The sequence below is a fragment of the Haemorhous mexicanus genome, chromosome 34 (assembly GCF_027477595.1).
Source record: "Haemorhous mexicanus isolate bHaeMex1 chromosome 34, bHaeMex1.pri, whole genome shotgun sequence".
In the NCBI taxonomy this organism is placed as follows: Eukaryota; Metazoa; Chordata; class Aves; order Passeriformes; family Fringillidae; genus Haemorhous; species Haemorhous mexicanus.
Genome location: NC_082374.1, coordinates 2,053,722 through 2,080,206, shown reverse-complemented (window position 1 = coordinate 2,080,206; position 26,485 = coordinate 2,053,722). Strand labels below are relative to the sequence as shown.

Here is a 26,485-nt window from a genome sequence, read left to right as displayed (position 1 = left end):
TTCACAGATGTGTCCAGGTGTGTCCAGGTGCATCTGCAGCCAGAGCTGGCTCTGCACAGCCTCATCCAGGTGTGCCCAGGTGTTGTCTGTAGTCCTGCCCAGGTGTGCCTGGCCTTGTCCAGGTGTGTTTGGGTGTGCCCAGGTGTCCATCCAGGTGTGCCCAGGTGCGCCCAGGTGTTCCCAGGTATGCCCAGGTGTACACAGATGCCTCCAGATGTTCCCCCAGGTGTTCCCAGGTGCATCCAGGTGTGCACAGGTGTCTCCAGATGTTCCCCCAGGTGTTCCCAGGTGCATCCAGGTGTGCCCAGATGTTCCCCCAGCTGTTCCCAGGTGCATCCAGGTGTGCACAGGTGTCTCCAGATGTCCCCCAGGTGTGCCCAGGTGGTTCCGGGGGGGTCTCGGCCCCCCCCCAGCCCCTCAGGGCTCATCGTCCTCCACCGTCAGCGGCCACTGGGGGGGGCAAAGGTGAGCTCACCTGGGGGTCCCCAAGCCCCTCCCCCTCCAGGTCTCCAAGCCCCGCCCCCTCCATTGGCTCACCTGAGTCTCCCCAAGCCCCGCCCCCCTGCAGGTGTTCCGGAACCTTCCGGAAGGCGGCGTTGCTGAAGCTGATGCTGTTGGTGCTGCGCCGGCGCCACCCCCGCCACAGCGCCCGCCCCGCCAGGCCCAGGCACAGCAACAGCCCTGGGGGGGGGTCACGGGAGGGGTCAGGGGGGGTCCCCCAAAATTTGGGGCACCCCAAAAAACCCGGGACACCCCAAAATTTGGGATTTCACCCCAAAAATTTGGGATTTTTACCCCAAAAATTTGAAATACCCCATTGGGATCCATTCATGGAGCCCCCTGGTGGCCACGGCTGGGAACTGCAGGGAGGGGGCGACCCCAAAATTGGGAATATTTGCCTCAAAAATTTGGGCTATTCCCCTAAAATCTGAGATATCACCCTCAAAATCCGGGGTATTCACCCCAAAAAACCGGGAGAGACCCCCAAAATTTGGGATATTCCCCCCAAAATTTGGGATATTCCCCCCAAAATTTGGGATGTTCCCTCCCACCCACCCCTGCCACAACGCCCGCCCCGCCAGGCCCAGGCACAGCAACAGCCCTGGGGGGGGGCATGAGAGGGGTCAGGGGGGGGCCCTCAAAATTTGGGGCACCCCAAAAAACCCGGGACACCTCAAAAATTTGGGATTTCACCCCAAAAATTTGGGATTTCACCCCAAAATTCTGGGATACCCCATTGGGATCCATTCATGGAGCCCCCTGGTGGCCACGGGTGGGAACTGCAGGGAGGGGGCGACCCCCAAAATTGGGAATATTTTTCTCAAAAAACTGGGATATCACCCCCAAAATCCGGGATATTCACCCCAAAACTCCAGGATTTCACCCCAAAAATTTGGGATTTCACCCCAAAAATTTGGGATTTTACCCCAAAATTTTGGGATCCCCCATTGGGATCCATTCATGGAACCCCCTGGTGGTCACGGGGTGGGAACTGCAGGGAGGGGGCGACCCCCAAAATTGGGAATATTTGCCCCAAAAATTTGGGATATCACCCCCAAAATCCGGGATATTCACCCCAAAACTCCAGGATTTCACCCCCAAAATTTGGGATTTCACCCCAAAATTTTGGGATGCCCCATTGGGATCCATTCGTGGGGCCCCCTGGTGGTCACGACTGGGAACTGCAGGAATGGGGGCACCTCCCCCCCCTCACTTTGGGACCCCCCCTCAATTTGGGACCCCTCCCCCCCCTCTCTGGCACCCCTCCCCCACTTTAAGCCCCTCCCCCCCTTAGGCCCCTCCCCTCTTTTGGGACCTGTCCCTCCCTTTGAAATCCCTCCCCCTTTTTGGCCCCTCCCCCATTTGGGACCCCTCCCCCCCATTGTGACCCCTCCCCCAAATTTGGCCCCCTCCCCCTCTGGCCGTACCGAGGGGCAGCAGGACCTCCCAGTGACGTCATCAAGGGCCCCGCCCCTTTGGCCCCGCCGGCTGGACGCGGTCACCTGTGGGGACAGGAGAGGTCGGGGGCGTGGCCAAGGGGCAGTGGCCAGGTGTGGATAGAAGGTGGGAGTTGTGGGCGTGGCCAAGTGTGGTTGGGTGGGTGGGGTCAGTGGGCGTGGTCATGTGAGCCAGTGGGGCGTGACCAGATGTGGCAGTTGGTGTGGCCATCTGTGATCAGTGGGTGTGGCCAGTTGAGGCAAAGGGCGTGGCCAGGTATGGCTGGTGGGCGTGGCCAGGCGTGAGGAGTAGGTGCAATTAGTGGGTGTGGCCATGTGTGGGTGTGGCCAGTAGGCGTGACCGGGTGTGATCATTGGGTGTGGCCATGCGTATCGGTGGGTGTGGTCGGTGGGTGTGGTCGGTGGGCGTGGCCTCACCTGCGGAGGGCGTTTCCCTCGGTGCTGAAGTTCCGGCCCAGCGGCTCCGGGGTCCCGGGGGGCGCTGGGGGGGACACAGGAGGGGGAGGGGTCACCTGGGGGAGGGGCTTGGGGGGTCAGGGGTCACCTGGGGGAGGGGCTTGGGGGTCAGGGGTCACCTGGGGGAGGGGCTTAGGGGGTCAGGGGTCACCTGGGGGAGGGGCTTAGGGGGTCAGGGGTCACCTGGGGGAGGAGCTTGGGAGGGTCAGGGGTCACCTGGGGGAGGGGCTTGGGAGGGTCAAGGGGTCACCTGGGGGAGGGGCTTGGGAGGGTCAGGGGTCATCTGGGGGTGGGGCTTGTGAGGGTCAGGGGTCACCTGGGGGAGGAGCTTGGGAGGGTCAGGGGTCACCTGGGGGAGGGGCTTGGGGGGTCAGGGGTCACCTGGGGTGGGGCTTGGGGTCAGGGGTCACCTGGGGGAGGGGCTTGGGGGGTCAGGGGTCACCTGGGGGAGGGGCTTGGGGGGGTCAGGGGTCACCTGGGGGAGGGGCTTGGGGGGGTCAGGGGTCACCAGGGGGAGGGGCTTGGGGGGGTCAGGGGTCGACCTGGGGAGGGGCTTGGGGGGTCAGGGGTCACTGGGGGGAGGGGCTTGGGGGGGTCAGGGGTCACCTGGGGGAGGGGCTTGGGGGGGTCAGGGGTCACCAGGGGGAGGGGGCTTGGGAGGGTCAAGGGTCACCTGGAGGAGGGACTTGGGGGGGTCAGGGGTCACCTGGGGGAGGGGCTTGGGTGGGTCAGGGGGTCACCTGGGGGAGGGGCTTGGGGGTCAGGGGTCACCTGGGGGAGGGGCTTGGGAGGGTCAGGGGTCACCTGGGGGAGGGGCTTGGGGGGTCAGGGGTCACCTGGGGGAGGGGCTTGGGAGGGTCAGGGGTCACCTGGGGGAGGGGCTTGGGGGGTCAGGGGTCACCTGGGGGGAGGGGCTTGGGGGTCAGGGGTCACCTGGGGGAGGGGCTTAGGGGGTCAGGGGTCACCTGGGGGAGGGGCTTGGGAGGGTCAGGGGTCACCTGGGGGTGGGGCTTGGGAGGGTCAGGGGTCACCTGGGGGAGGGGCTTGGGGGGTCAGGGTCACCTGAACCCAGTGAGCTCAGGGGGAGGGGCTTGGGGGGTTCAGGGGTCACCTGGGGGAGGGGCTTGGGGGGTCAGGGGTCACCTGGGCACAGGTGAGCTCAGGGGGGAGGGGCTTGGGGGGGCAGGGGTCACCTGGGGTGGGTTTGGGGGGTCCTGGGGTGATCTCACCTGTCCCACAGGTGTGTCTGGGGGGGTTTGAGGGGTTTTGAGGTGTCTGGGGGGGTTTTTGGGGGGTCTGGGGTGTTTTGGGGGGTCTCAGGGGGTCTCACCTTGGCAGGTGCGTCCGTCGGGGCCCAGCCCCAGCCCGGGGGGGCAGCGGCACTCGAAGCCCACCGGGAGATCCCGGCAGGTGTGGGAGCAGCCCCCTCCCGCCTGCAGGCACTCGTTCACACCTGGGAGAGGGGGAAACCCCAAAAATCCCAAAATCAACAAAATACCTCAAAAATCCCCACCCCGAAATCCCAAAAATTCAAAAATTCCAGGGCAAAAATCCCAAAAATTCCAGCCAAAAAAAAAAAAAAAATCGGAAAAAATCCCACCCCAAAATCGCTAAAATTCAGAAAAAAAAAAAATCCAAAAAATCAGAAAAAAACCCACCCCAAAATCCCCAAAATTCCAGCCAAAAAAAAAAAAAAAAATCGGAAAAATTCCCACCCCAAATCCCCAAAATTCAGAAAAATCCCCATCCCAAAATCCCAAAAATTCAGAAAAATCCCCACCCCAAAATCCCCAAAATTCAGAAAAAAAAATCAAAAAAAATCGGAAAAAATCCCACCCCAAAAATCCCCAAAATTCAAAAATTCCAAGGCAAAAATCCCAAAAGTTCCAGCCAAAAAAAAAAAAAAAAATCAGAAAAAAACCCCATCCCAAAATCTCTAAAATTCAGAAAAAAATAAAAAAAAATCGGAAAAAATCCCACCCAAAAATCCCCAAAATTCAGAAAAATCCCCATCCCAAAATCCCAAAAATTCCAGCCAAAAAAATCCAAATAAATTGGAAAAAAACCCCACAACAAAATCCCAAAATTCAGAAAAATCCCCATCCTAAAATCCCCAAAATTCCAGCCCCAAAATCCCAAAAATTCAAAAAATTCCAACCCTAAAAATCCCCACAATCTCTGGGGGGGATTTGGGGTTTTTTTTGGTGGGAATTTGGGGGATTTTGGGGTTTTTGAGGCGTTTTGGGGTTTTTAGGGCTGTTTTGGGGTTTTTTTGGGGCAGTTTTTGGGGTTTTTTGGGGAATTTTTCAGGGGAATTTTTGGGGGTTTTTGGGGAATTTTTGGGGGGAATTTTTGGGGGTTTTTTTGATGAATATTTTGGGGGTTTTTTGGGCAGTTTTTGAGGGGTTTTGGGGCAATTTTTAGGGTTTTTTTAAAGCAGTTTTTGGGGTTTTTTTTGGAGCGGTTTTTGGGGGCAGCTTTTGGGGTTATTTGGAGAATTTTTTGTTGCAGTTTTTTGGGGTTTTTTTGGCAGCTTTGGGGGTTTATTTGGCAGAGTTTTTGGGGGTTTTTGGGGAATTTTGGGGGGAATTTTTGGGATTTTTAAAGCAGTTTTTGGGGGGTTTTTGAGGCAGGTGGTTTTGGTTTTTGGGGCAGTTTTGGAGTTTTTTAGAGAATTTTTTGGGGTTTTTTGGGGTTTTTTGTGGGCAGTTTTGGGGGTTTTTTAGAGAATTTTTTGGGGTTTTTTGGGGGGTTTTTGGGGGCAGTTTTTTTTGGCTTTTTCGGGGTTTTTTGGGCAGGTTTTTTTTTGTTTTTTGGGGTTTTTGGGGTTTTTTTGGGGCAGTTTTTTGGGGGTTTTTGTGGGGTTTTTTTGGGGCAGTTTTGGGGTTTTTAAGAGAATTTTTTGGGTTTTTTTGGTTTTTTGGGGGCAGTTTTGGTTTTTTTTAGAGATTTTTTGGGGGTTTTTTGGGGGATTTTCTTAGGCCAGTTTTGGAGTTTTTTAGAGAATTTTTTGGGGGTTTTGTTTGAGTTTTTTTGAGGGGCAGTTTTGGAGAATTTTTTTGGAGATTTTTTTGGGGTTTTTTTGGGGCAGTTTTGGGGTTTTTTAGAGAATTTTTGGGGGTTTTTTGGGGCAGTTTTGGGGTTTTTTAGGAGAATTTTTTGGGGGTTTTTGGGGGTTTTTGGGGGCAGTTTTTTGGGGTTTTGGGGGTTTTTTTTTTGGGCAGTTTTTTTGGGTTTTTCGGGGTTTTTTGGGCAGGTTTTTTTTTTTTTTGTTTTTTGGGGTTTTTGGGGGGTTTTTGGGGCAGTTTTTTGGGGGTTTTTGTGGGGGTTTTTTTGGGGCAGTTTTGGAGTTTTTTGGAGACTTTTTTGGGTTTTTTGGGGGGCAGTTTTTTGGGGTTTTTTTTTGGGTTTTTTAGGCAGTTTTTTGGGGGTTTCTTTTGGTTTTTTGGGTCTTTTTTTGTTTTTTGGGGATTTTTGGGCGGTTTTTAGGGGTTTTTTGGGGCAGTTTTTTGGGGTTTTTTGGGGCGGTTTTTGGGCTTTTTAGAGGATTTTTTGGGTGTATTTTTGGAGTTTTTTGGAGATTTTTTGGGGGTTTTAGAGGATTTTTTTGGGGGCATTTTTGGAGTTTTTTGGGGCGGTTTTTGGCTTTTTAGAGGATTTTTTGGGGGTATTTTTGGAGTTTTTTGGAGATTTTTTGGGGTTTTTAGAGGATTTTTTGGGGGGTATTTTTGGAGTTTTTTGGGGCAGTTTTTTGGGGTTTTTAGAGGATTTTTTGGGGGTAGTTTTGGAGTTTTTTCGAGATTTTTGGGGGTTTTTACAGGATTTTTTGGGGGTATTTTTGGAGTTTTTTGGAGATTTTTTTGGGTTTTTAGAGGATTTTTTTGGGGTATTTTTGGAGTTTTTTGGGGCGGTTTTTTGGGCTTTTAAGAGGATTTTTTGGGGGTACTTTTGGAGTTTTTTGGAGATTTTTTTGGTTTTTAGAGGATTTTTTTGGGTGTATTTTTGGAGTTTTTTGGGGCGTTTTTTGGGGGTTTTTAGAGGATTTTTTGGGTGTATTTTTGGAGTTTTTTGGGGCGTTTTTTGGGGGTTTTTAGAGGATTTTTTGGGTGTATTTTTGGAGTTTTTTGGGGCGTTTTTTGGGGGTTTTTAGAGGATTTTTTTGGGGTATTTTTGGAGTTTTTTGCGGCGGTTTTTGGGCTTTTTAGAGGATTTTTTGGGGGTATTTTTGGAGTTTTTTGGAGATTTTTTGGGGTTTTTAGAGGATTTTTTTGGGGTATTTTTGGAGTTTTTTGGGGCGGTTTTTGGGCTTTTAAGAGGATTTTTTGGGGGTACTTTTGGAGTTTTTTGGAGATTTTTTTGGGTTTTTAGAGGATTTTTTTGGGTGTATTTTTGGAGTTTTTTGGGGCGTTTTTTGGGGGTTTTTAGAGGATTTTTTGGGTGTATTTTTGGAGTTTTTTGGGGCGTTTTTTGGGGGTTTTTAGAGGATTTTTTGGGTGTATTTTTGGAGTTTTTTGGGGCGTTTTTTGGGGGTTTTTAGAGGATTTTTTTGGGGTATTTTTGGAGTTTTTTGCGGCGGTTTTTGGGCTTTTTAGAGGATTTTTTGGGGGTATTTTTGGAGTTTTTGGAGATTTTTTGGGGTTTTTTAGAGGATTTTTTTGGGGTATTTTTGGAGTTTTTTGGGGGCGGTTTTTGGGCTTTTTAGAGGATTTTTTTGGGGTATTTTTGGAGTTTTTTGGGGCGGTTTTGGGCTTTTTAGAGGATTTTTTGGGGGGGTATTTTTGGAGTTTTTTGGAGATTTTTGGGGCTTTTTAGAGGATTTTTTTGGGGGTATTTTTAGGGAATTCCGGGCCCCTCCTCACCGCACTCCTTGAGCGGCTCGTCGGACCAATCGCGACAGTGGCGCCGCCCGTCGCAGACCTGCGCTATCGCGATACACTCCCCCGAGCGGCAGCGGAACCAGTGGGGGGAGGGGCACGACGGGGCTGGGGGAGGGGGGAGGGGTCAAGGACCGAGGGGGACCCCCAAAAAATCCCCCCCCAGACCCCCCCTAATTCCCCCCCAGCCCCCTCCCCCACCCTCGGGACCCCCCCAAAATCCCATCCCTGCCCCTCCCCCACACACTGGACCCCCCCAAATCCCCCCCCAGGTTCCCCCAAATCCCCCCAGGACCCCCCAAAACCCCCCCAAATCCCCTCCCTGCCCCTCCCCCCACCATTAGGACCTCCCCAATCCCTTTCCCTGCCCCTCCCCCACCATTGGGACCCCCCCCAAATCCCCCCCCCAAGTACCCCCAAATCCCCCCAGGACCCCCCAAAACCCCCCCAAATCCCCTCCCCAACCCCTCCCCCACCATTGGGACCCCCCCAAATCCCCCCCAAACCCCTCCCCCAACCCCTCCCCCACCACCGAGACCCCTCCCCAATCCCCTCCCCCCACACCATCAGACCCCCCCCTTCCAAATCCCCCCTAAACCCCTCCCCCACCCCCAATTCCCCCCCCCCGCCCTTCCCCCCGAATCCCCCCGCCCCAATTCCCTTCCCTGCCCCTCCCCCCCCCTCGGGACCCCTCCCGGCCCCTCCCCCCCGCCGGGCCCCGCCCCTCCCCCACCCTGAGGACACGCCTCCTCGTCGTCCCCGTCGCGACAGTCGCGGGTGCCGTCGCAGGCCCGCGCCGCGGGGATGCAGCGCCTGTCGCGACAGAGGAACTGCCCGGGGGGGCACGGCGGGGGCGGGGCTAAAGGGGGAGAGGGGGCGGGGTCAGGGAAAGTGGGCGGGGCGGAGTCAGAGAGAAGGGGAGCGGTTAAAGGGGCGGGGCTAAAAGGGAGGGGCGGGGCTAAAGATGACAAGTGCGTAAAGGGGCAGGGCTGCGTGAGGGGCGTGGCTTGGAAGGGGCGGGGTCAGAGCTGATAGGCGGGGTCAGAGGGGAAGAATGGTTTCATGGGGGCGTGGCTAATAGGGGCAGGTCAGGAATGTGGGCGGAGTCAGGGTGGGATGAGGGGTTAAAGGGGGAGGGGCAATGGGAGAGAGGCGGAGCTAAGGGGAGGGGTGGAGTCAGAGGAGGGGCGGGGCTAAGAGGGAGGAGCAGGGTCAGAGGTAAAAGGGAGGAGATTAAGTGGGTGGGGCTAAACCGAGGGGTGGGGGTGGAGCTAAAATGGGGTGGGGGTGGAGCTCAGGGGCGGGGCTAAAATGGGGTGGGGTCAATGGGGGCGGAGCTAACGCGGGGGCGGAGTCAGATGGGAGGTAAGGCGTGAAGGGAGCAGGGTTAGAACCGAGAGGGCGTGACTAAAGGGAAAGGGGCGGGGTCAGAGCCCTAGGGGGCGTGTCCCAGCCCCTCCCCCCGCGCTCACCGCAGCCCTCCTCGTCGGAACTATCGCGACAGTCGGGGCTGCCGTCGCAGCGCCACCTCCTGGCCACGCACTCGCCCGAGCCGCAGGAGAACTGCAGGGGCGGGGCAAGGCGAAAGGGGGCGGGGCTTCCCGCAAAGCTCCTCCCCCTCGTCCTCGCCGTCGCGACAGTCGCGATCGCCGTCGCAGCGCCAGAGGAGGGGGATGCAGCTGCTGTCGCGACAGCGGAAGGAGGAGGGGGGGGCAGGGAGGGGGGAGGGGAAGGGAGGGGGAGGGCGGGGGTGGGGGGGAGGGGCGCAGCCCAGCTCGTCGCGCCCGTCGGGACAATCGCGATCGCCGTCGCACTGGAAATGTCGCGATAGGCACGAGAGGTCGCCGCACTGGGAGGTGGTCGGGGGGGCACGGGGAGGGAGGGGGACTCGGGGAGGGAGGGGGGAAAAAATGAAAAATAAATTTTAAAAAAATTTTGAATAAATTTGAATACATTTGAATAAATAATGTAAACGTAAATAAATTGGAATACCCCAAAATTAATCAAAATGGCCCCAAAATTAAAATTATTCCCCCTTAAAAAAGGCAAAAATTAACCCCAAAAATGGGAGGGAATTAAAAAAATGTATTAATTAAAATGAATTTGAATGAATTAGAATAAATTTAAATAAATCAAGATAAACCGAGACATTTAGAAAATAAATCAAAATATAAGAAATAAAAAATATCAAAAAATATAAATAAAAATAGATCAATTAAAAAAATAAATCAAAATATAAAAAATAAATAAAAAATTTAAAATATTCCCCCCAAATGACCCAAAATTAACCCCGAAAATGGGAGGGAATAAAAAAAAACATTAATTAAAATGAATTTGAATGAATTAGAATAAATTTAAATAAATCAAGATAAACCGAGACATTTAGAAAATAAATCAAAACATAAAAAATAAAAAATATCAAAAAGTATAAATAAAAATAAATCAATTAAAAAAATAAATCAAAATATAAAAAAATAAATTAAAAAATTAATATAGTCCCCCCAAATGACCCAAAATTAACCCCGAAAATGGGGGGAAATAATAAAAAATTAATTGGAATAAATTAGAATAAATTGAATAAATCAAAATAGCCCGAAAAATGGAGAAAATAAATCCCAAAAAAAATCAAAACAGCCCCAAGAAAATAAAAATATTCCTCCAAAATGACCCAAAATTAACCCCGAAAATGGGGGGGGGATAATAAAAAATTAATTGGAATAAATTAGAATAAATTAGAATAAATTAGAATATTTTTTTTTAAATAAAAATAAATCGAAATAGCCCAAAAATTGAGAAAATAAAGTCTAAAATAACTCAAAACAGCCCCCAAAAATTAAAATATTCCCCCCAAAATTAACCGTGAAAATGGAGGGAAATAATAAAAAATGAATTGGAATAAATTAGAATAAATTAGAATAAATTAAAAAATCAAAATAAATCCATATAACCCAAAAAATGGAGAAAAGAAATCCCAAAATAAATCAAAACAGCCCCAAAAATAAAAATTTTCCCCCAAAACAATCCAAAATTAACCCAGAAAATGAAAGGAAAAAATAAAAATGAATTAAAATAAATTAGAATAAATCGAAATAACCCAAAATAATTTTGAAAATAAGGAAAAAAAACCAAAAAATGAATTAAAATAAATCAAAATAAATCAAACTAACCCAAAACGAACCCCAAAAATCAAAATATTTTCCAAGAACCCCAAAACCTCGCTCCAAAAAAAATCAAAATATTCCCATTTTTGGGGGGGGGGTTTATTTCCATTTCTGGGGTTTTTAGCCCTAATTTGGATTTTTAAACCCAATTTTGGGATATTTTATCCCAATTTCGGGGTTTTTATCCCCATTTCGGGATTTCCGCTCCCACTTTGAAACTTCCGCTGGAATTTCGAAGTTTGACCCCAACTTTTAGGGGCGGTTCCCGCTCCCGTTTTTGGACGATTTTAATCCCTTTTTTTTTGCTCTTTTCCCATTTTTGGGGTTTTTTTTCCTCATTTTTAGGTTTTTTCCCCTGACTTTGGGGTTTTTATTCCGATTTTTTGGGGTTTTTTCCGATTTTTTTGGGGTTTTTATTCCGATTTTTTCCCCCCCGTTCCGGCCCCACCCGGGCGCGCCCTCCCCGCGCGCCGCGCTCTGATTGGCTGCCTCAAGCCACGCCCCCGCGGGTGGCCAGTCTGAGCTCGACCAATCCAAAACGCGTCCGTCGAGGGGCGGGGCGAACCGCGCGCGCTGATTGGTTCTTCCCTGAGTGGGTGGGGCGGAGTAGGCGTGGCCTCGGAGCTGGTGGGGCGGGGTTGCGACACGTGGGGGGGACCCGGGGCGGATTTTGGGGGGTCCTGGGGGGATTTTGGGGGTCCTTAGAGTTCCTGGGGGGGATGTGGGGGGTCCTGAGAGGATTTTGGGGGTCCCGGGAGGTTCACGAGGGGATTTAGGGGGGAATTTTGGGGGTCCTGGGGGAGATTTTGGGGGTCCTGGGGGGGAATTTGGGGGTCCTGGGGCGTTCACGGGGGGATTTTGGGGGTCCTGGGAGGGTCCCGGGGAAATTTTGGGGGTCCCGGGGGGATTTTGGGGGTCCTCGGGAGAATTTTGGGGTCCCGGGGCGGCTTTTGGGGTCCCGGGGGGGGGGAATTTGGGGGTCCCGGGGAGGATTTTGGGGACCCTTCCCCCTCCTCACCTGTGCTCGGTTCCGCCGCCGCCGCCGCCGCTGCCAGGAGGAGCAGGAGGATCCCGGGGGTCCCGGAGCTTCTGGGGCTGCTCCCGGTGGTCCCGGATCCCCTCCCGGTGGTCCCGGTGGTCCCGGATCCCCTCCCGGTGGTCCCGGATCCCCTCCCGGTGATCCCGGATCCCCTCCCGGTGGTCCCGGTGGTCCCGGATCCCCTCTCGGTGCTGCCGGGTCCCATCCCGGCCGTTCCCGGTTCTGCTTTCGGTGCCGTCCCGGTTTTCCAAGCGCGCTTCGGGAGCCGAACCGGGGCTTGGAGGGATCCGGGAGCTCCGGGCTGATCCCGGTGCCGGTTCCGGTGCTGATCCCGGTGCCAGTGGATCCCGGTCCCGGTGCCGGTCCCGGTGCTGATCCCGGTGCTTATCCCGGTACCGGTCGCTCCCGGTGCCGGTTCTGATCCCGGTTCTGATCCCGGTTCTGATCCCGGTGCCGCTCCCTCCCGGCGTCCCCGTGGCCGCGGCTCCGGTCGGGCCCCATTTAACGGGCGGGGGGCGGAGCTCGGGAGGTTCAAAAAGGGGGAGGGAGGGGCGGGAAAACCGGGAATGAGGGAGGGGCGGGAAACCGGGAGGGAGAGAGAGAGGGAAAACCGGGAAAGAGGCAGGAAAACCGTGAGGAAAACCGGGAAAGAGGGAGGAAAACCGGGAGGGGAAACCGGGAAAGAGGGAGCAAAACCGGGAATGAGGCAGGAAACTGGGAGAGGAAATCGGGAGTGAGGGAGGGGCGGGAAAAGAGGGAGGGAGAGAGGGAAAACCGGGAATGAGGGAGGAAAACCGGGAGGGAGAGAGGGAAAACCGGGAGGGAAACCGGGAATGAGGGGCGAGAAAAGAGAGAGAGAAAACCGGGATAAAAGGGGGAAAACCGGGAGGGGAAACCGGGAAAGAGGGAGGAAAACCGTGAGGAAAACCGGGAATGAGGGGCGGGAAAAGAGAGAGAGAAAACCGGGATAAAAGGGGGAAAACCGGGAGATGAAACCGGGAAAGAGGGGCGGGAAAAGAGAGAGAGAAAACCGGGATAAAAGGGGGAAAACCGGGAGAGAAACCGGGAATGAGGGGCGGGAAAAGAGAGAGAGAAAATCGGGATAAAAGGGGGAAAACCGGGAGATGAAACCGGGAAAGAGGGGCGGGAAACCGGGAATGAGGGAGGGGAAACCGGGAATGAGGGAGGAAAACCGGGAGGGAAAACCGGGAATGAGGGGCGGGAAAAGAGAGAGAGAAAACCGGGATAAAAGGGGGAAAACCGGGAGATGAAACCGGAAAAGAGGAGCGGGAAACCGGGAATGAGGGAGGGGAAACCGGGAAAGAGGGAGGGGAAACCGGGAGGGAAACCGGGAAAGAGGGAGGAAAACCGTGAGGAAAACCGGGAATGAGGGGCGGGAAAAGAGAGAGGGAAAACCGGGATAAAAGGGGGAAAACCGGGAGATGAAACCGGAAAAGAGGAGCGGGAAACCGGGAATGAGGGGCGGGAAACCGGGAAGGAAATCCGGCAAAAAAGGGAGGGAAAGCGGGAGAGAAATCCGGGATAACGGGAAGGAAAAACCGGGAAAAGGGGAGGGAAAAAGAGGAAGGGGCTCCATATTCCCATTTTCCATCCCGAGTCACCCCAAAAACACCCCCGAGAATCTTCTGGAACACCAAACCCCCCAGGGAGTCCCAAAATCACCCCAAAAATTCCTCTTGAACCCAAATTCTCCACCCAGGGAACCCCAAAATCACCCCAAAACTCCATTGGAGCCCAAATTTTCCTCCGAAGGAGCCCCAAAATCCCCGAAATCACCCCAAAAAACCCCTCTGGAACCCCAATTCTCCCCCCAGGGAGCCCCAAAATCCCCCCAAAAACTCCTCTGGAACCCAAATTTTCCTCCGAAGGAGCCCAAAATCCCCAAAATCAATCCAAAAACTCTTCTGGAACCCCAAATTCCCACCCAGGGAACCCCAAAATCCCAAATTTCCTCTCTCAGGAAGCCCCAAAATCCCCAAAAATCACCCCAAAAACTCCTCTGGAACCCAAATTTTCCTCCGAAAGATCCCCAAAATCCCCCCAAAAACTCAGGAACCCCAAATCCCCACCCAGGGAACCCCAAAATCCCAAATTTCCTCTCTCAGGGAGCCCCAAAATCCCCCAAAATCCCCTCAGGAACCCCAATTCCCCCCCCCTCCCCTTCATTAATTCATTCATTAATTCTCGACCCTGCTCCCGCTGGATCAATGAACTCATTAATTAACCCATTAATTAACTGTCGACTCGGCTCCCGTTGGATTAATTTATTAATTAATTCTCGGCTGTGGGGAACCCAGGGACAGCGACAGGGCCGGGCTGGGGGGTGGGGGATGGGCCGGGACCACCTGGGACCACCCAGGTGGGGGGAGATGGTCCAGGATGATCCAAGGCTGAGCTCAGCTGATCCCAGATGGATCTGGGATGGTCCAGGATGGATCTGGGATGGTCCAGGATGGATCTGGGATGGTCCAGGATGGATTTAGGACCACCAGGATGGATTTAGGATGGTCCAGGATGGATCTGGGATGGTCCAGGATGGATCTAGGACCACCAGGATGGATCTGGGATGGTCCAGGATGGATCTGGGATGGTCCAGGATGGATTTAGAACCACCAGGATGGATCTGGGATGGTCCAGGATGGATTTGGGATGGTCCAGGATGGATTTGGGATGGTCCAGGATGGATTTGGGATAGTCCAGGAGGGTTTGGGATGGTCCAGGATGGATCTGGGATGGTCCAGGATGGATCTGGGATGGTCCAGGATGGATCTGGGATGGTCCAGGATGGATCTGGGATGGTCCAGAAGGGTTTGGGATGGTCCAGGATGGATCTGGGATGGTCCAGGATGGATTTAGGACCACCAGGATGGATCTGGGATGGTCCAGGATGGATTTAGGACCACCAGGATGGATTTGGGATGGTCCAGGATGGATTTAGGACCACCAGGATGGATTTGGGATGGTCCAGGATGGATTTAGGATGGTCCAGGATGGATTTAGGACCAACCCAGGATGGATTTAGGCTGGTCCAAAGGGATTTAGGATGGTCCAGGATGGCTTAAGGATGGTCCAGAATAGATTTAGGACCACCAGGATGGATTTAGGCTGGTCCAGAAGGGTTTGGGATGGTCCAGAAGGGTTTGGGATGGTCCAGGATGGGTTTAGGATGGTCCAGGATGGGTTTGGGATCACCAGGATGGATTTGGGATGGTCCAGAAGGGTTTAAGATGACCCAGGATGGGTTTAAGAGGATCCAGGAGGATTTAGGATGATCCAGAAGGGTTTAAGGTGATCCAAGAGGATTTAGGATGATCCAGGACGGGTTTAGGACCATCCCAGGATGGATTTAAGATGACCCAGGAGGGTTTCAGATGATCCAAGAGGATTTAGGACCACCCAGGACAATCCAAGGCTGAGCTCAGGTGATCCAGGATGGATTTAGGATGGTCCAGGATGGATTTAGGATGATCCAGAAGGGTTTAAGATGGTCCAGGATGGATTTAGGACCAACCCAGGATGGTCTGGATCGCTCTGGACCATCCAAACCTGGGACAATCTGGATCTGGGACAACCTGGGACCATCTGGGCCAACCCAGGACCAACCCAGGCCCACCTGGGATGGTCGAGGATGGATTTAGGACCAACCCAGGATGGTCTGGATCACTCTGGACCATCCAAACCTGGGATAATCTGGATCTGGGACAACCTGGGACCATCTGGGCCAACCCAGGCTAATCCAGGCCCACCAGGGCTGACCCAGGATGGATTTAGGACCAACCCAGGATGGATTTAAGATGATCCAAGAGGATTTAGGATAACCCAGGATGTTCTGGATCACTCTGGACCATCCAAACTTGGGACAATCTGGATCTGGGACAACCTGGGACCATCTGGGCCAATCCAGGCCAAACCAGGACCAACCCAGGCCAATCCAGGACCACCTGGGATGGTCCAGGATGGATTTAGGACCAACCCAGGATGGATTTAAGATGATCCAGGATGGATTTAGGATGATCCAGGATGGTTTGGATCACTCTGGACCACCCAAACCTGGGACAATCTGGAGCTGGGACAACCTGGGACCATCTGGGCCAATCCAGGACCAATCCAGGCCAACCCAGGCCCACCTGGGCTGACCCAGCTATAAATACGGGCGAGGTTGGGGAATTTTTTTGGGGTTTTTTTCGTTTTTTTGGGGATTTTTCAGGATTTTTGGGAATTCCGGCGTCGCTGCCGTCGGAGCTACGGTGGGGGAGGGGAGGGGGAATTCGGGGGGGATTTTTGGGGGGTCCTGGGGGGTTTTTTTGGGGGGTTCTCAGAGCTCTGGAGCCGTGGAATGTTCGGGGTCAGTCGTCCTCGGTGCCGCTGCCGGAGCGATCCTGGGGAGGGAGACGGGGTCAGGATTTAGGGGGGTCAGGATGGGATTTGGGGGGTCAGGATGGGATTTGGGGGGTCAGGATGGGATTTGGGGGGTTCAGGATTTGGGGGGTCAGGATTTGGGGGGGTCAGGATTTGGGGGTTCAGGATTTGGGGGGTCAGGATGGGATTTGGGGGGTTCAGGATTTGGGGGGGGTCAGGATTTGGGGGGTTCAGGATGGGATTTGGGGGTCAGGATTGGGGGGGGTTGGGATGGGATTTGGGGGTCAGGATTTGGGGGGTCAGGATGGGAAATTTGGGGTTCAGGATGGGATTTGGGGGGTCAGGATGGGATTTGGGGGGGGTTGGGATGGGATTTGGGGGTTCAGGATGGGATTTGGGGGTCAGGATTTGGGGGGTTCAGGATGGGATTTGGGGGTCAGGATTTGGGGGGTTCAGGATGGGATTTGGGGGTCAGGATTGGGGGGGGTTGGGATGGGATTTGGGGGTCAGGATTTGGGGGGGTCAGGATGAGAAATTTGGGGGTTCAGGATGGGATTTGGGGGTTCAGGATGGGATTTGGGGGTCAGGATTTGGGGGGGTTGGGATGGGATTTGGGGGTTCAGGATGGGATTTGGGGGGGGTTGGGATGGGATTTGGGGGTCAGGATGGGATTTGGGGGTCAGGATTTGGGGGGTCAGGATGGGATTTGGGGGGGTCAGGATGGGATTTGAGGGGGTCAGGATGGGATTTGGGGGGGTCGGGATGGGATTTGGGGATTCAGGATGGGATTTGGGGGGTTCAGGATTTGGGGGGTCAGGATTTGGGGGTCAGGATTTGGGGGTCAGGATTTGGAGTTCAGGATTTGGGGGGGGTCGGGATTTGGGGGTCAGGACGAGATTCTGGGGTCAGGATTTGGGGGGTCAGGATGGGATTTGGGGGTTCAGGATGGGATTTGGGGGGGTCAGGATTTGGGGGTCAGGACGAGATTCTGGGGTCAGGATTTGGGGGGTTCAGGAGGGGATTTGGGGGTGTCCAGGATTTAGGGGTGGGGATTTGGGGTTCAGGATGGGATTTGGGGGGTTCAGGATTTTGGGTTCAGAATTTGGGGGGGTGGGGGGGTTCAGGATGAGGGATTTGGGCTCACTGCCAGGATTTGGGATCTGGGATCTCTGCCGGGATCTGGGATCCCTCCAGGCCCCCCTCACCTCCTCCTGCTCGTCCTCGCTCTCGTCGTCGCTCAGGAGGGGTTTGGGCCGCCCCCCCCGCCCCCCCCCGGCGCCGGCCCTTGCCGCGTTCCGGAACCTTCTCCTTGCGGCCCAGGCGGATCTTCACCTTCACCGAGCGGGCTGGGGGAGGGGGGGGCAGAGCCTCCCAGTCAGCCCGGGCCCCCGTCCCATCCCAGATCCCATCCCAGATCCCATCCCAGATCCCACTGATCCCATCCCAGATCCCATCCCAGAGCCCATTGATCCCATCCCAGATCCCACTGATCCCATCCCAGATCCCATCCCAATCCCATCCCAGATCCCACTGATCCCATCCCAGATCCCATCCCAATCCCATCCCAGATCCCACTGATCCCATCCCAGATCCCATCCCAGATCCCACTGATCCCATTCCAACCCCATCCCAGATCCCATCCCATGGATCTCATTGACCCTACGGATGCCATCCTATCCCATCCCATGGATCCCATTGATCCCATCCCATTGTTCCTATTGATCCCATTGATCCATCCCACTGACCTCATTGATCCCATCCCATCCCATCCCATCGATCCCATCCCATTGATCCCACTGATCCCATTGATCCCATCCCATCCCATTGATCCAATGGATCCCATTGATCGCATCCCATCCCATTGATCCCATGGATCCCATTGATTCCATCCCATCCTATTGATCCCATCCCATGGATTCCATCCCACCCCATTGATCCTATGGGTCCCATACCATTGATCCATCCCATTGATCCCATGGATCCCATGCCATGGATCCCATCCCATTGATGCCATGGATCCCACTGATCCCATCCCAACCCATTGATCCATCCCGTTGATCCCATGGATTCCATTGATCCCATCCCATTGATCCCATCCCCTTGATCCCACTGATCCCATCCCATTGATCCCAAACCATCCCACTGATCCCATCCCATCCCATTGATCCATCCCGTTGATCCCATGGATCCCATGGATCCCATCCCAACCCATCCATCCCATGGATCCCATTGATCTCATCCCATCCCATTGACCCCAACCCATTGATCCCATTGATCCCATCCCATCACATTGATTCCATAGATCCCATCCCATCCCATTGATCCATCCCGTTGATCCCATGGATCCCATTGATCCCATTGATCTCATCCCATCCCATTGACCCCAACCCATTGATCCCATTGATCCCATCCCATCACATTGATGCCATAGATCCCATCCCATCCCATTGATCCCATGGATCCCATTGATCCCATCCCAACCCATCCATCCCACTGATCCCATTGATCTCATCCCATCCCATTGACCCCAACCCACTGATCCCATCCCATCACATTGATTCCATAGATCCCATCCCATCCCACTGATCCATCCCATTGATCCCATTGATCCCATTGATCTCATCCCATCCCATTGATCCCATCCCATTGATTCCATTGATCCCATCCCATTGATTCCATTGATCCCATTGATCCCATCCCATTGATTCCATTGATCCCATCCCATTGATTCCATTGATCCCATTGATCCCATCCCATTGATTCCATTGATCCCATCCCATTGATTCCATTGATCCCATTGATCCCATCCCATTGAACCCAACCCATCCCATTGATCCATCCCGTTGATTCCATTGATCCCATTGATCCTATCCCATCCCATTGATCCCAACCCATCGACCCCATTGATCCTATCCCATCCCATTGATCCATCCCGTTGATCCCATGGATCCCATTGATCTCATCCCATCCCATTGATCCCAACCCATCGACCCCATTGATCCCATCCCATTGATCCCATGGATCCCATCCCATCCCACCGATCCCATCCCATCGATCCCACCGATCCCACGGATCCCACGGATCCCCAGGCGCACCCTCGGACTCGGAGCCTTCCTCCTCGCCCTCCTCCTCCTCCTCGCTCTCCTCGCCGTCGCTCTCCTCCTCCTTCTCCACCTTCTGCCGCACGCTGGTGAACACCGACTGCAGCACGATGGAGTCCTCGTAGATCTGCGCAGGCGGGACACCCCGGTCACCACGGTCACTCTTGGTCACCCATGGTCACCCATGGTCAGTCATGGTCATCATGGTCACCCATGGTCACCCATGGTCAGTCATGGTCATCCTGGTCAGTCCTGGTCAACCATTGTCACTCATGGTCCGTCTTGGTCACCCATGGTCAGTCCTGGTCACCCATGGTCACTCATGGTCACTCTTGGTCATCCTGGTAACTCTTGGTCACTCATGGTCACCCATGGTCACTCATGGTCAGTCTTGGTCACTCATGGTCACCCATGGTCACTCTTGGTCAGTCATGGTCACTCATGGTCATCATGGTCACCCATGGTCACTCTTGGTCACCCATGGTCAGTCATGGTCACCCATGGTCACTCTTGGTCACTCATGGTCACTCATGGTCACTCATGGTCAGTCTTGGTCACCCATGGTCAGTCATGGTCACTCATGGTCACCCATGGTCACTCATGGTCAGTCATGGTCACTCATGGTCACTCATGGTCACCCATGGTCACCCATGGTCACTCATGGTCACCCATGGTCACCCATGGTCACTCATGGTCACCCATGGTCACCCATGGTCACTCATGGTCACTCATGGTCACCCATGGTCACTCATGGTCACCCATGGTCACTCTTGGTCACCCATGGTCACCCATGGTCAGTCATGGTCATCATGGTCACCCATGGTCACCCATGGTCAGTCATGGTCAGTCATGGTCACTCTTGGTCACTCTTGGTCACCCATGGTCACCCATGGTCATCCTGGTCACCCATGGTCACTCTTGGTCACTCTTGGTCACCCATGGTCACCCATGGTCACCCATGGTCACCCATGGTCAGTCCTGGTCACCCATGGTCAGTCATGGTCATCATGGTCACTCATGGTCACTCATGTTCAGTCCTGGTCACTCCTGGCCACCCCAGGTGCCATCTCAGGTGTCTCCCAGGTCCCACCCCAGCCCAGGTTGTCCTACCAGGGAGCCCTCCAGGTTGAAGGTCTGCGCGTTCTGGCACAGCAGCATCACGTCCTTCTCCAGGTCCCACCTGAGCTCCTCCCAGGTCCCACCTGAGCCCCTCCCAGGTCCCACCCCACACCAGGTTGTCCTCCCCAGGTTGTCCCCTCCAGGTTGTCCTACAAGGGAGCCCTCCAGGTTGAAGGTCTGGAGCAGCATCACGTCCTTCTCCAGGTGCCACCTGAGCCCCTCCCAGGTGCCACCTGAGCCCCTCCCAGGTCCCACCCCACCCCAGGTTGTCCTCCCCAGGTTGTCCCCTCCGGGTTGTCCTACCAGGGAGCCCTCCAGGTTGAAGGTCTGGGCGTTCTGGCACAGCAGCATCACGTCCTTCTCCAGGTCGTTCAGGCTCCGGTACTTGTGGTTCCGGATCCGCTCCTGGGCAGGAGGAACCGGGCTCAGCGTGGGGCCTGGTGGACCTCAGGAGATCCTGGTGGACCCCAGTGGATCCTGCTGGACCCCAGGAGACCCCAGTGGATCTCAGTGGGTCCTGGTGGACCCCAGGAGAACCTCCAGGAACCTCCAGACCCACCAGCATCCACTGGTGGATCCCAGTGGACCCCTCTGGATCCTGGTGGACCTCAGCGGACCCTGGTGGATCCCTTGGATCTTGGTGGATCCCCAGGAGATTCCAGTGGATCCAGGTGGGCCCCAGTGAATCCTGGTGGTGGGCCCTGGTGGATCCCAGTGGACCCCAGTACATCCTGGTGGATCCCAGTACATCCTGGTGGATCCCAGGAGATTCTGGTGGATCCCAGGAGATCCAAGCGGATCCTAGCAGGCCCTGGTAGATCCTGGTGGACCCTGGTGGACCCCAGCAGATCCAGGTGGGCCCCAGTGGATCCAGGTGGACCCCAGTGGATCCAGGTGGACCCCAGTAGATCCAGGTGGACCCCAGTGGATCCCAGTGGACCCCAGTAGATCCCAGTGGACCCTGGTGAATCCTGGTGGACCCCAGCAGATCCTGGTGGATCTCAGTGGACCCCAGTGGATCCAGGTGGGCCCCAGCAGATCCAGGTGGGCCCCAGCAGATCCAGGTGGGCCCCAGTGGATCCCGGTGGATCCCAGCAGATCCCGGTGGATCCCAGTACCTTGATCTTCTTGAAGTCCACGGGCTTGCGGATGAGCTCGTAGTACTCCGGGAGCTCCTTGCGCGACGGGAGCTGGATGAAGACCTCGCTCAGCTGCCGCCCGCTGCTGCTGCGGGGGGAAACGGGCGTGAGGGGTGGCCTTCCTCCTCCTCTTCTTCATCATCATCATCATCATCATCATCATCCCACTGTTCTCACCATCTCATCATCCTTGTTCTCATCATCATCATCATCCCATCATCATCCCATCGTCCCCATCCTCATCATCTCATCGTCCTTATTATCTCATCATCCTCATCATCTCATCATCCTCATCCTCCTCCTCCTCCTCATCTTCATCCCGTTGTCCTCACCATCTCATCATCCTCATTCTCATCATCATCATCCCATCATCATCTCATCATCCTCGTCATCCTCACCATCATCATCATCATCATCATCCCATTGCTCTCATCCTCATCATCTCATCGACCTCATCTCATCATCCTCATCCTCATCGTCCCATCATCCTCATCATCCCTTCATCCTCATCCTCATCATCATCCCATTGCCCTCATCTTCATCATCTCATCGTTCTCATTACCTCATCCTCCTCCTCCTCCTCCTCTTCATCCTATTGTCCTCACCATCTCATCATCCTCATTCTCATCATCATCATCCCATCATCATCATCATCATTATCATCCCATTGTCCCCATCATCTCATCATCCTCGTTCTCATCATCATTATCATTATCATCATCATCATCATCATCATCATCATCCCACTGTCCCCATCATCTCATCATCCTCATCATCATCATCCCATTGTCCTCACTGTCTCATCATCCTCGTCATCCTCCTCATCATCATCCCATTGTCATCATCTCATCGTCCTCATTATCTCATCATCCTCATCATCACCATCGTCCTCATCATCATCCCATTGTCCTCATCCTCCTCATCCTCGTCCTCATCATCATCCCATTGTCCCCATCATCTCATCATCCTCGCCATCATCATCATCATCCTATTGTCCTCATCCTCATCATCTTGTGATCCTCATCATCTCATCATCCTTGTCCTCTTCCTATTCATCATCATCATCCTCCCATTGTCCCCATCATCTCATCATCCTCATCATCTCATCATCCTCGTCATCATCATCATCGTCATATCATCATCATCCTCCCATTGTCCTCATCCTCATCCTCATCATCCTCATCCTCATCATCCTCATCCTCATTATCTCATCATCCTCGTCGTCATCCTCATCATCTCATCAATCTCATCATCCTCATCCTCATCATCCCCTTATCCTTCTCCTCAACATCTCATCATCTTCTGGAACCTCCAGGAACCTCCAGACCCACCCAGAACTTCCAGAAACCCTCCAGGAACCTCCAGACCCACCTAGAACCTCCAGGAACCTCCCACCACCAGGTGTCCTCCTCACCTCTCCTTGTACTTGATGATGGCCAGGAACCTCCAGGTTCCTCCAGGAACCTCTAGGAACCTCCAGGCCCACCTAGAACCTCCAGGAACCTCCAGGAACCTCCCATCACCACGTGTCCTCCTCACCTGTCCTTGTACTTGATGAACAGGAACCTCCAGGCCCACCTTGAACCTTCAGAAACCCTCCAGGAACCACCAGGAACCTGCACACCCACCTAGAACCTCCAGAAACCTCCAGACCCACCTAGAACCTCCAGGAACCTCCCACCACCAGGTGTCCTCCTCACCTGTCCTTGTACTTGATGAACAGGAACCTCCAGGCCCACCTAGAACCTTCAGAAACCCTCCAGGAACCACCAGGAACCTGCAGACCCACCTAGAACCTCCAGGAACCTGCAGACCCACCTAGAACCTCCAGGAACCTCCAGGAACCTCCCACCACCAGGTGTCCTCCTCACCTGTCCTTGTACTTGATGAACAGGAACCTCCAGACCCACCTAGAACCTCCAGGAACCTCCCACCACCAGGTGTCCTCCTCACCTGTCCTTGTACTTGATGACGGCGTCGACGATCTTGCGCATCTTGCGGGTCAGGGGTGGTGGGTTCGGGGACAACTTCTCGGCCGGGGGTCGCCCCCGTTTCTTCTGCTTGCGGCTCTCCTCGTCCTTGTCGCGGCTGCGGCCGCCCGCCGGGGGTCCCGGGGGTCCCTCGGGCTCGCGCTTGCGCTTGCGAGAGGACTTCTTCTGGCGGACCTCCTCCTCGATCTCCTCCAGCGTGCCCTCCTCGATGGCCTGGGGGGGGAGTCCAAGGGGATTTAGGATCTGCAGGGGTTTGGGATCTGCAGGGGTTTGGGATCTACAGGGGTTTGGGATCTACAGGGGTTTGGGATCATCCCAATCCAGAGGATTTCTTCTGGAGGATCTCCTGGTTCTCCTCCAGTGTGCCCTCCTTGATGGCCTGGGGGACAGCCAAGGGGATTTAGGATCTGCAGGGGTTTGGGATCTGCAGGGGTTTGGGATCTGCAGGGGTTTGGGATCATCCCAATCCCAGAGGACTTCTTCTGGTGGACCTCCTGGCTCTCCTTCAGCGTGCCCTCCTCGATGGCCTGGGGAACAGCCAAGGGGATTTAGGATCCACAGGGATTTGGGATCTACAGGGGTTTGGGATCTACAGGGGTTTGGGATCATCCCAATCCAGAGGATTTCTTCTGGCGGACCTCCTCCTTGATCTCCTCCAGCGTGCCCTCCTCGATGGCCTGGGGGGGAGTCCAAGGGATTTAGGATCCAAAGGGGTTTGGGATCTGCAGGGGTTTGGGATCTACATGGGTTTGGGATCTGCAGGGGTTTGGGATCATCCCAATCCAGAGGACTTCTTCTGGTGGATCTCCTCCTCGATCACCTCCAGTGTGCCCTCCTCGACGGCCTGGGGGGGAGTCCAAGGGATTTGGGATCTACAGGGGTTTGGGATCTACAGGGGTTTGGGATCTACAAGGGTTTGGGATCTACAGGGGTTTGGGATCATCCCAATCCCAGAGGACTTCTTCTGGTGGACCTCCTGGATCTCCTCCAGTGTGCCCTCCTCGATGGCCTGGGGGGGAGTCCAAGGGATTTAGGATCTGCAGGGGTTTGGGATCTACAGGGGTTTGGGATCTACAAGGGTTTGGGATCTACAGGGGTTTGGGATCATCCCAATCCCAGAGGACTTCTTCTGGTGGACCTCCTGGATCTCCTCCAGTGTGCCCTCCTCGATGGCCTGGGGGGGAGTCCAAGGGGATTTAGGATCTGCAGGGATTTGGGATCTAGAGGGGCTTGGGATCTACAGGGGTTTGGGATCATCCCAATCCCAGAGGGCTTCTTCTGGTGGACCTCCTCCGGGATCTCATCCAGCGTGCCCTCCTCGATGGCCTGAGGGACAGCCAAGGGGATTTAGGATCTACAGGGGTTTGGGATCTGCAGGGATTTGGGATCATCCCAATCCAGAGGATTTGGGATCCTTGGGACTGGAGATCCTTGAGGTGGTAGATCCACAGGGATTTGGGCTCCTCGGGATTGGAGCTCCACAGGGATTGGAGATCCTTGGGACTGGAGATCCTTGAGGTGGTGGATCCTTGGGATTTGGGATCCTTGGGATTGGAGATCCTTGGGATTTAGGATCCTTGGGATTGGAGCTCCACAGGTATTTGAGCTCCACAGGGATTTAGGATCCTTGGGATTGGAGCTCCACAGGGATTTGAGATCCTCGGGACTGGAGATCCTTGGGATTGGAGCTCCACAGGGATTTGAGATCCTCGGGACTGGAGATCCTTGGGATTGAAGCTCCACAGTGATTTAGGTTCCTCAGGATTGGAGCTCCACAGGGATTTGGGATTCTTGGGACTGGAGATCCTTGAGGTGGTGGACCCTTGGGATTGGGATCCTTGGGACTGGAGATCCTTGAGGTGGTGGATCTCTGAGATGGACCTCCCCAGGGATTTAGGATCCTTGGGATTGGAGCTCCACAGGGATTTAGGATCCTTGGGATTGGAGCTCCACAGGGATTGGGGATCCTTGGGAATGGAGATCCTTGAGGTGGTGGACCCTTGGGATTGAGATCCTTGGGACTGGAGATCCTTGAGGTGGTGGATCTTTGAGATGGACCTCCCCAAGGATTTGGGCTCCTTGGGATGGAGCTCCACAGGGATTTAGGATCCTTGGGACTGGAGATCCTTGAGGTGGTGGACCCTTGGGATTGGGATCCTTGGGACTGGAGATCCTTGAGGTGGTGGATCTCTGAGATGGACCTCCCCAGGGATTTAGGATCCTTGGGATTGGAGCTCCACAGGGATTTAGGATCCTTGGGAATGGAGATCCTTGAGGTGGTGGATCTCTGAGATGGACCTCCCCAGGGATTTAGGATCCTTGGGATTGGAGCTCCACAGGGATTTGGGATCCTTGGGACTGGAGATCCTTGGGGTGGTCGATCCTTGGGATTTGGGATCCTTGGGATTGGAGCTCCACAGGGATTTAGGATCCTTGGGACTGGAGATCCTTGAGGTGGTCGATCCTTGGGATTTAGGATCCTTGGGACTGGAGATCCTTGAGGTGGTGGATCTTTGAGATGGACCTCCCCAGGGATTTAGGCCCCTCCCCACGACCTTCTCACCCTCTCCAGGTGTCCCCACCCAGGTCCCACCTTGAGCCACTGCTTCTCGGTGAGCGAGTCGCTGTAATCGACCTCCTCGTGGGCTCCTTGGGATGGAGCTCCACAGGGATTTGAGATCCTTGGGACTTAAGGTGGACCTCCACAAAGATTTAGGCCCCTCCCACCCTCTCCTGGTGTCCCCACCCAGGTCCCACCTTGAGCCACTGCTTCTCGGTGAGCGAGTCGCTGTAATCGACCTCCTTGCGGTGGCGCGAGCCGCGGCCGAACATCTTCTCCTCCTCCTCCTCGCAGGTCAGGCGCTCGACCTCGGCGTCGTCCTTGAGGATCCACGACGGGAGCTCGTCCTCCTCCATCAGCCGCGGCTTCCGCTTGGGGTTCCGCGCCTCCTCCCGCCGCCGGTCCAGGTCCATGCGCTGGAGAGAGGTGGGGAAGGGGTTAATGAGGGGTGGGGTGGGGTGGGATTGGGGACATCGGAGGTGGGATGGGGTGAGGGAGCATCTGAGGTGGGATCGGGGATATCTGAGGTGGGATCGGAGACCTCTGAGGTGGGATCGGAGATATCTGAGGTAGGATGGGGTGAGGGAGCATCTGAGGTGGGATCGGAGATATCTGAGGTGGGATCAGAGATATCTGAGGTGGGATCGGGGACATTGGAGGTGGGATGGGGTGAGGGAGCATCTGAGGTGGGATCGGAGATATCTGAG

At 54.5% G+C, this 26,485-nt stretch overlaps 3 protein-coding genes across 3 annotated transcripts in view; 1 reads left to right on the top strand and 2 right to left on the bottom strand.

Annotated features, from left to right (window-relative positions):
- NACC1 (nucleus accumbens associated 1) overlaps window positions 1–92 on the top strand; it is an 11,626-nt gene extending 11,534 nt beyond the window's left edge. Inside the window, 1 exon segment of the mRNA XM_059872062.1 lies at window positions 80–92. Coding sequence (XP_059728045.1) covers window positions 80–92 — 13 coding nt within the window.
- LOC132340893 (low-density lipoprotein receptor-like) lies at window positions 7–12,023 on the bottom strand. The gene is given in 12 exon segments (XM_059872061.1): window positions 7–450; window positions 538–681; window positions 1,929–1,944; window positions 1,946–1,994; window positions 2,376–2,439; window positions 3,745–3,867; window positions 7,274–7,396; window positions 8,022–8,147; window positions 8,761–8,863; window positions 8,865–9,137; window positions 9,139–9,185; window positions 11,480–12,023. Coding segments are annotated over 12 exon segments (1,308 nt in total). The 5' UTR covers window positions 11,694–12,023; the 3' UTR covers window positions 7–424.
- Window positions 12,024–13,758: 1,735 nt separating this feature from the next.
- Window positions 13,759–26,485, bottom strand: part of LOC132341008 (transcription activator BRG1-like) — a 76,245-nt gene continuing 63,518 nt past the window's right edge. The window contains 8 exon segments of the mRNA XM_059872259.1: window positions 13,759–15,888; window positions 17,074–17,140; window positions 17,142–17,214; window positions 18,964–19,096; window positions 20,392–20,493; window positions 21,207–21,315; window positions 23,181–23,431; window positions 25,976–26,194. Of these exon segments, the coding sequence (XP_059728242.1) occupies window positions 15,856–15,888; window positions 17,074–17,140; window positions 17,142–17,214; window positions 18,964–19,096; window positions 20,392–20,493; window positions 21,207–21,315; window positions 23,181–23,431; window positions 25,976–26,194 (987 nt within the window). The 3' untranslated portion in view covers window positions 13,759–15,855.